The sequence below is a fragment of the Sardina pilchardus genome, chromosome 23 (genome assembly GCF_963854185.1).
Source record: "Sardina pilchardus chromosome 23, fSarPil1.1, whole genome shotgun sequence".
NCBI classification, from domain to species: domain Eukaryota; kingdom Metazoa; phylum Chordata; class Actinopteri; order Clupeiformes; family Clupeidae; genus Sardina; species Sardina pilchardus.
The window spans coordinates 8,620,983-8,630,982 of NC_085016.1; the positions used below are offsets into that span (position 1 = coordinate 8,620,983).

The window sequence follows — 10,000 nt, forward strand, 5'->3', positions numbered from 1 at the left end:
AATTAGGATTGTGTGAAGAGTTCCAAATGCCTTGAGAACGGGCACCGATTGCGTGTGGAGGGGAGGTGAATTAAATTTAAGTGTCGGAATTAAACAAGACTTTAGAGCGCCATAATAATAATTTGATTTCACACCTTTCGCTAAGCTACGGGGCGCCAAGGGAATTCGTTTTTTTTTTTCTTTTTTTTTTGCGGCAGGGGGGAAATCAGCGCCTGTACCAGGCACTAGGAATTTGGCCGTAAAGCGATTTGCTTTTTAAATCAGAATTAATTACTGAATGTTCTCTGATTTAATTTTGTCATTAATCACAGGTTTAATTAAAGATGGTCGGTGAGCATGTTCAGAGGCTGATACATGCTCTTATGTTGCGTAGGCCACACATTGGACATTCAAGAAGTTTCCCCATGTGTGAAATCCTAGTGTCTGACCACGGTGTAGGTAAAAATGTAGGATTCCTAATGTTAGTTAGAGTTAGTTAGAAGACTTTATTATTATTTTTTTTTTCCCAGTAAGTGACACATGGGAAAACATACGGCATGATGTTATCTGTGTCTGCAAAGGTGGCTACTATTGATATGAATCAAGATAAAAATATAACTTAGAAACAGTAGCCATATCTGCAAAGGTGTGTGTGTGTGTGTGTGTGTGTATGTCACTCTCTCATCTCTCCCTGTCTGTCTCTCCTCAGCCCGTTTTTTTCTTTCTTTCTCACACACACTCACACATCCCCCTCTCTCAGCGGGCGCTGCTCTCTTCCTCTCTCCCTCAGAGCTGCCTGTCGTCTGCGCCGCCCTGTCCCGCTCACAACCCATAATTCTTTTAGCAGGGAGGCTGACGGATTATTATTGCTGCACCTGGCCTCTCAACCCCCCGAAACACACCACGCCCTCACTACCCCTCTCCAAAACACACACACACTGTACACACACACACACACACACACACACACACACACACAGCGATAGTGTTAAGAGATGAGAGGGAATATTATGATTTTGCAGTGTTTCACTGTTCTACATGGGTGCATGTCCTGCGTTGATAGCTCTCTCTGCTGTGGATTGCCAGGTTGGCAGTAATCAGAGTCTGATACAGAGTGGGTCACGTAGCATGGGATGACCAGTGCTATCTCTCGTCAGCCTGGAAGACTACCCTAATTTCCCGACTATTAGCCGCAGCTTATACATTGATTTTGCTTAATTTCTTCAGTTGTGAGGTTAATACAGGGGGGCAATTAATATGGTGTTAATATGTTTTTTTTTTTTTTAAACTTGCATAAAACACTCTCCTGCGGCTTATATGCGGGACATTACTGTTATGTACTTAAAGCCTGACTATATCCTCGTCTGGTTAGAGCAGCGGGTGGATCTTTAGGTGACGTCATGCGGTCTCTCCTCTGAAGCTCTTTTTCTCACCATTGGTCTGACTGGGTCTTCATTCATCCGTGGTATCAACATGACCATCACCTGGCCTTCTCACACACACACACACACACACACACACACACACACACACACACACACACACACACACACACACACACAGACATACACATACATAGACTAACTTTCTGCAGCTGTCTGGTGTTTGCCAGTGCAACCCTTCCAAAGTGGATTTTTCCCCTCTATCTATATTCCATCTATCCACAGTCTCACACTCCCACAGCCACGGCGAGCCCGTAACCCTTTCCCCTTGTTTGTATTGGTCGGCACAGCGATATGCATACCAACACGGGGCGGATTTAAGGAGCCTCTCGGTGCCTCAGGTATTGTCTGTTCTTAAGCCCTTACTTTCCAGCAACACCTTTCAGATTGTGCACTCTGCATACTAAGTACTGCACGCAGTGCGTTTAGGATATTCCAGAGCTGACCGTGAAGCGTTGCGGCGTGCAGCTCCCCGCCTGGCACAGCGGGCTTGCTTAGCATAGATAGCGCTTTGCTCAAACAGCTACTGGGCCTGCAGTCCACTGACAGCTCCATGCTTTTTCCCTGTCAGAGAAAAGTGGGCAATGTTTTCCACTGTGCCTTTTGGTTAGGGGGCCTGGGAGACAGCAAGTCTGCTGCGCTGCTGAACTCTCTGAATGTTGTCGCGTGTTTGCTGTGTCATAGTGTGTCGTGGTATTATGGATGCTTTTTGTGTGTCTCTGTGTGAGTGTGGTTTTGTCTGGGGGTTTTGTGTTCTTGCGCGCGTGTGTGTGTGTGTGGCTGCGCCATGTATATGTCTGTTCTGCTCGTCTGTCCGTTCATTGGAGACCCACAGTGCCAAGAATCTGACAGGAATCCAATTGACCGTGGACAGTCAGCAGGGGAGGGGTCGAACACAGCCAGGCCCATCCACATGGGGTAGGGAGGGGTCGAACACAGCCAGGCCCATCCACATGGGGTAGGGAGGGGTGGCTCCTGCGCTCCTCAAGGATTATTCTCAGGTCCCCATGAATGGATTTTCCACCTCAATTTATGGATCTTTTGCCTCAAAAAAGAGATATTTCAGTAAACATTCCTTACAATAATAGACACTCAATATTTGTGGAGGAGCAACTTGCGCTTGTCTGACTCTTTGTGTCATATCTTTTCAATCATATAGCAGCTTTCAAATCTTTTTCAAATGAAAACTACCTTGCTGGGGGGTTTTTTGCTCCTTGCACTGTCAACGTTCAGAAATGCTAAGTGTCACGCAGGAGGGCTGATTTGGGTAATGTGAGTTCACTGTTTTAATCATTGAGCTTCAGAAACACTACCAGGAGGGCTGTTAAGGTAATGTGAGTCTCACATTAAGGTAATGGCCTATCACATGTCTGAAGATGCTGCGCCAAATTTGTGAATGCGCAGTGCTCTTGCTGTGCTTCAGGAGGCTGATGGAGTTTGTTGAATATCTACAGTGGAGGGAGCATGGCCAGTGAGGAGGCAAACACACACACACACACACACACACACACACACCCCTCTTTTACCTCAGGGGCCGCAGATCAAACCTAAGACAGCGGTCGCCCGGTCCAGACGAGAGCGACGATAGATATTTATCTCTTCGACTGATTGTCTCGGCTGTCTGCTTGCCTTTTCAGACGAAGTTCCCAGGGCCTTTCTTGCGATGGCCGCCATCGAAGATCGCTCTTAGCGGCCTTTGTGTGGACATCGATGCTCATGTTCAGAGCGCCAGGTCGTCAATTCGGAGGCATTCTGAGCACCAACCTGTTATGGATTGCTACAGTACATTTGACTGACTCTTTGTGTGTATGTGTGTGTGTGCGTGTGTCAGAGAAAGCAAGAAAGTATACAGTCATGACATTGCCTTTTTTTCCTTATGCGCTCCTTGTTTCCGTCTCACCTTTTTTTCCGTTCGACATTGCTGAGGTTCTTGAGGCAAACAATGGCGTCGTCCTTCTCGAAAGAGAGCGAAAGCAATTACACCTCTGAAACGAACTCCACTGGCTATTGTCATCCGCCGTTCCTTTCCGTATCTCCGCTAAATTGTCCCCTCTGTCAGGAGGCATTTGATGCGCGGCGAGCGGGCGGGAGAATAAGCCGGGGCAGCGGTCCTTCGTGCGATTGCGGTAATTAAGTTCAGATGTTTGCCGGAAAATCGAGGCTGACTTCTTAATGAGAAAACAGCCACGCTGAGGAGCTGGAGAGTTCTCACATCCTCATTGCTATGCATTTAGTTTTCCTTCCTATCAATCCGTGCACACACACACACACACACACACACACACACTCTCTCTCACACACACACACACACACACACACACACACACACACACACACACACACACACACACACACACACACACACACACACACACACACACACACACACACACACACACAAAGAAGATCATCTCTCTCATGGGTTATTGAACTAAATAGCATTGAGCTCTCTACTCCTTTGGCTCCTCTGGCCACTGCAAATATGAATGTGAAATATGATACAGAACGTACCGTACATTAGCAGCTGATCCATTTAAGCCATTCATATCATTGTGTAGGATAGCTGGCGGCAAGATCAGCAGAAATCAGAATGGTGCTTGGCATTAGCGATTAGATTTCAGAGTGTTGGGATCGGTGTGCTCTGCAGTTCACAGTTAGGTGGATGTCACTCACTTGTGGTAAGGTTGTGGCTGTTTCCAGTCCCTCACAACACATGCATGCGCACACGCGAGCACACGCACACACACACACACACACACACACACACACACGTGCGCGCACCCTCTGTTATAGCACATACATGAACAAGTGGGGTAAGCCATGCTATAGGCTGTCTCTTTCCACCTTCTTTCTCTCTCTCTTTCATTCTTTCTTTCTTTTGTTCTTTCTTCTCTCCCTTTCTCTATGTATATATATATATATATATATATATATATATGTGTATATGTATGTGTGTGTGTGTGTGTCTGTGTGTGTGTATATCTTTCTCTCTTTTTTTCTCTTTTTCTTGCAGTCCCCCCCTCCCAGCTCTGTGTGCTTTCACCTTCACCTATGTTCTGCCTCAGTAGATCTCCTCTGAGCGTCAGCTCCTTAATTCCCTGGCGGTTTTAATTGCGATGGAAGGCACGGAGCCAGTTAAACATGCTTTAATGCTATTAAGTCAAATTAAGCAGAACAGGGAGAGTGTGTGTTTTGACACGACTCGACCCACTCCCGTTGTCTCTTGTTGCTGCGATAAAAAAAAAAAATGTGTCGTCCCGCTTTGTGGATCACACTGCAGCTGGAGCCTAACCTGGATCGACCCAAATGCACTTTTTCCTCTGGACACAGACACACACACACACACACACACACACACAGACACACACACACACGCTACATCCACCCACTGTCTCTATATGCAATCTCTCTCTCTCTTTCCATATGCATAAATGCTGGCTCATGCACACACACACACATATACTCATTCATTAGATGTCTGCAGTACAGCAGTCTTTCAATCTCTCGCCTTTCTCTCTCTCTCTCTCTCTCTCTCTCTCTCTCTCTTTCTCTCATTCACACAGCTTAGTGTGTCACAGGAAGGTGCTCTGTCACCACAGCCCTGGCAACCTGAGCCCTAGACGAGCTTTAGACCATTTGAGTCATCTTTATCGAGTCCCATCAAGCCACCAGTCCAACTGTCTAGCAATTGCCTGGTCCAACACCTCAGAACATGAGCGGGCCCACACCACTTAGAGTGTGACATCCACGTTTACATGTTGCGATTTGTATAGTTGCGACGCTTATAAGTGACACTGTCAAATGAGACAGCCATTTTCTAAGCATTTATATGCTGGAGCTACATTCTCATTCTGTGCGAAGCAGTGCCACTTTGGATTTGCAGAAGTAACACCGGAGCTTTTCAGGTGATTTGTGTAAATCACTCCACCCAAGTAGCAGTGCTTTGCCTGAAAGAGAACATAGTTCCAAGTATGTCTGTGCTTAGAAAATGGCTTTTCTTCTGTCTCTATTGGGAGCTGTAGAGATGTAGGCTATTGGAGCCATTCACTTTCAGACACTGTGCTAAGCTCCGCCTGTGGTGGGTGCTTCAGACCCAAGTACTGCACCCACAAAGATGAGAAGGGTATGTATTGACTTATAATACGGATAGTTCCGGTCCTTGATTATGTTCGATGCTGGTGCAAAACCCAACACGAACACACACCTTGACCGCATTTCGTTCTATAGTAATGCGCTGGCACAAAGTTGTCGTAGCTGCGTCTCAATGTTGTATGGCAACCATTCAGATAGAGGAAATATATATTTTTGGCTTCCAAGTCCCTGGTGCCTGTGCAGCCTGCCTGTGCCCCCACCACCCTTCAGCTGAGGCCATCTCACCTCCAGCAGTGGCCTTCTACTTCCGCACACACAACCACACGCATACACGCAAATGCAGCCATGCAGGCCGTGCATTTGTCATGGAGCAGATGAGGACAGAGCAGATCTGAGTGAGATGAGAGGCGTGTTTTTCAAAAGTGAGGTTTTCAGAGGGGGGGGGAAGAAAAAGTGGCATCAAATGTGGCTGGCTTGTTTATGTTGCTCTTAGCCCGCGGAACATCAGGGGGCCCTTTTCCCCCTTTGCTCGTGTTCGGAAATGTTCACTTTCTTCCTCTATGCTTCAGACTCCCTTCTGTAGGTTCATGCGATATCTAGAGAAAAATTCTGCAGACAGAATTGACTAGTTTCGTGTCCCGGACTGGCTTGCTGTGTTTATGCTACAAGGCGAATAGTATATAATCTAGACGAATCTGATCCGAGCCTTAAATTCCCACGGCCCTCTTATAGTAAACACTTCTGTTCCTTTGTGTGCGCTCACCGTCAGGCAGCAAGAAATGCGGAGTAATGCAATGATATCAGCACCTTCGCTTTGCCCTCTCTTTCATAGCGTCCTGGCCCCTGTCTCACGCATTCACACACAGCATTCAGCAGTGCACTCAACACAGCACAATGTTTAACAAATGAATAAACACACACACAAACAAACAAACAAACAAACAAACACTCTCACAGGTTTCAACAATAAACACATTTTGCAATTTTAGAGGCGTTTTAAGGCCACTGACTGGAGGAGGATTCAGTTAGAGTTTTATTACCATGACTTGCCACTACCTCGCACCAATACGAAAACACCCGCTATTCACCACCATATATACTTTAACAGATTCTGTGCACAGCACTCTCCCAAGTTTGTTCAATTACATACACACACACACACACACACACACACACACACACACACACACACACACACACACACACACACACACTCACACTCTCCATACACCTACACACACACAAACACACACTCACACACGCGCACACACACACACACACACACACACACACACACACACTCCATACACCTAACAGAGAGCCCTGAGACGGCAAGTGGGAGTCAGACGGATCTTTAAGTTTCACAGCGAGCGGTCCGTGTCTGGACCCAGCGGCTGATGGACACAGCGACAGTACCTCGGCCAGGAAATGAAGAGGTGTTATTGAAGCAGGCGTCTCTCTCTTTCCTTTCCCTCCTTTTTTCTCCACTTTTTCTTCCTCCTCTTTCTTTGAGGGAAATGAAACTTGCTTGGACACCAGGCTGTGCTCAGACTGTGTGCTGGTAGAGTTTATGAGAAACAGAGTCAGAATCAGGTTCAGAGGGGCATGGATGTGTGTGTGTGTGGGTGTGGGTGTGGGTGTGGGTGTGTGCGTGTGCATGTGCATGTGTGTGTGAGCCAGAGAGAGAGTGTGTGTGAGTGAGTGATGGCTGAATCTGTTGACAGAGGAGAGCTGCAGTATCTAGAGTGGAAAGGTTAGTAAATGACCAGATGCAGCGGACAGACATGCACACAATGAGGGCACTTTAGATGCACACCAGTGTAGCTGGACCCAATGCTGGACATGCACACAATGAGGGCACTTTAGATGCACACCAGTGTAGCTGGACCCGTGGCAATATCAGATTTCTAAAGCATCATGGAAAAGGACATTACCATTCTTGGGCGTCAGTTTATGGTTATTGTCAAACTAACCCCCAACCCCCGGCCCCCCCCACACACACACACACACACACACACACACACACACACACACACACACACACACACACGCACGCTGCTTCGCATACACTGTTGTTCGCACACCGTCTGGTTCGCTTGTCCTTGGTGAAACGTTAAGCATTTAGTGCTGTGGGCGCAAGTCATGCACATGGTGCTGCAGGCAAGTGTGAGAGGGTAAAGCAGTCCCTGCTCACAAACAGTCTAAATGTAAATCTACACATCCACACAGTTGGGTGTGCCGTACCTGTTTAGCATGCAGTGGTTGTTGTTGTTGATGTAGAGGTGTACACGTGGAGGTTCGACAGCATTACCGGGACTTTGGCGTTCGGTGCATGTCGGCACGGTCGGATGATGTGATCCGTTATGATCCCATCTGTTCTCCAGCAGCTCCCCGTGTCTCCCTGACGCCTCGCACACCAAAGGTGCCAATTTAGCCGTCACTCACGCCATCCCCTCACCTCGAAGCGCCCGCCTGCAGCCGCCATGATAGGGCTGGAGGAGGAGTGTGAAAAAGAAAAGGAGATTAATGATAAAAAATAAAATAAAATAAAAAGAGTGGTGAGGTTAGTCAATCAGACATGGGTAACTGAAGCGCAGTTCAAGGTGTCGATGTGCACTAATGATGTTATCAGATTGACAGACGATGTGTGTGGTTTTTATATGTGTGTTCTTCACTCGTTTGATTGCTAGAGTGTCCTTATGCCCAGAAAAGCAGTTGCCTTTGCAGGTGGCTAGACTTAAAGGATCTCTAACAAGGCTCTCCAGTTGCTAATGGCTCAAAATAATATGCTCTCTCTCTCTCTTTCTCTCTCTGTCTCTCTATGCTCTCTCTCTCTTTCTCTCTCTCTCTCTCTCTCTCTCTCTCTCTCTCTCTCTCTCTCTCTCTCTCTCTGCGTCTACCACCCAAATCTCTTTTTTGCTTTTTTCCCTTTTTTTGTGTGTTCACAGGGCTGACAGGTTCACAGGCCAGAGTGGGCTTGTTAATGAGCAACTCTCTTTCACGCTCTCCCACTCACCCTGCCTCTTTCTTACATGCATAGACACACACACACACACACACACACAGAGAGACTCTCTCTCTCTCTTTTCCTTCTTCACACACAGACTCTCTCTCTCTCTCTCTCTCTCTCTCTCTCCCTTTCTCACACAAGACTCTTACTCTCGTTCTCCCCCCCTCGTTCCTCCCATCTCCTTTCATCTTGTACCCACATGTCCCGCTTTATTCCCTGCTCTCCCTCACAGTCTATGCCCCCCCTCCCCCTCTCCCCCTCTCTCTCCCCCGCGTACCTGTGCCCACGTGTACTCCATTAAAGCGGCCTTGTGTTTAGGGCCACCCACCAGGTCACCCTGCTCTCAGACGGAACACAGAACACACGGGCGGAAGGCCACTGTGTGTGCATGTCCTTTGCTAACAGCCCTGATCCTTTCTCTCCATTTCGCTTTGTGTTCCTAGCTGTCAACATCTCTTCCCTTCACAGTGCCACTCTCTCTTCCCAAAGTAGAAAGGGGCTATGTTGAAAATGAGAAAAATATCTTATAAGATAAAATATATTTTCCTGGAGATGATTGAAATACACATACTGTGTGTAGTTTTTACGTAGTGTTCCTTGTTTTTGCATATCATAAAGATGGGTTCAGAATTGCTTTGAATATATTTAGGCTATGTAGATCATGATCACCTTGGGGATCACCTAGGGGATCAATAAAGTATCTATCTATCTATCTATGACAATCAATGGCTGTGTAGTACTGTTGACCTGAACATATGATCTGTGTTGGTCTCTCGATTTCTTTTTCAAAGAACAAGAAAAAGAAAAAAATTTAGAGCTCCATTGTTTTTAACGGAGCAAAGCTCACCGGAAACGTGTTCTAAAATCCTGCGCGTCGAGCCCACATCGCTGAACGCCGTGTCTGGCGGGCGCCGGGCTTTATTGGCATGAATGTTATTATTGCCAAATAAATAAAGGTGTTTTTTTTTACCGCCCCCTCCCTCAGCAAGCGGTGAAGGAGAACTGCAAGCAGCGCGAGGCCGAGGAGAAGCAGCGGCGGGTGCGGCTGGCCAAGGAGAAGGCTGAGCGGGAGAAGCAGGAACGCCAGCTCAAGAAGAAGAGACTGCTGGAGGTCAACGCAGGTGAGCCAGTGTGTGCGCACACACACACACACACACACACACACACACACACACACACACACACAGTGATGCCCACAGCGCACACCTGCATAATACCGCAAACCGGTCAGTCAACCCCTACCCAGTAGCACTAACGACAGGTGTTGGTTGTTTTCTTCTCTGCCAAAGACAGCAGGTTTCCATTGTATCTACGGTAAGATATTTCAGAGGTACGCCACATCCCGTGTAATTGGCTCATTGTATCCATCTGAGCGAGGGCGCGTACTCGTGCGGAGAACAGCAGCAATCCTCTGTGTTTGTTGTTGTTTTTAGCGTGGTCTTAATATTTCATTTGTATTTCACCAAATGAGAATAAC

General features: G+C 47.3%; 1 protein-coding gene across 1 annotated transcript in view; it reads left to right on the forward strand.

Moving 5' to 3' along the window:
- Nucleotides 1–10,000, forward strand: part of LOC134071480 (protein diaphanous homolog 3-like) — a 234,257-nt gene that overhangs the window by 186,903 nt on the left and 37,354 nt on the right. Inside the window, exon 25 of the mRNA XM_062528214.1 lies at nt 9,509–9,644. Coding sequence (XP_062384198.1) covers nt 9,509–9,644 — 136 coding nt within the window. The remainder of the gene's footprint in view (nt 1–9,508; nt 9,645–10,000) is intronic.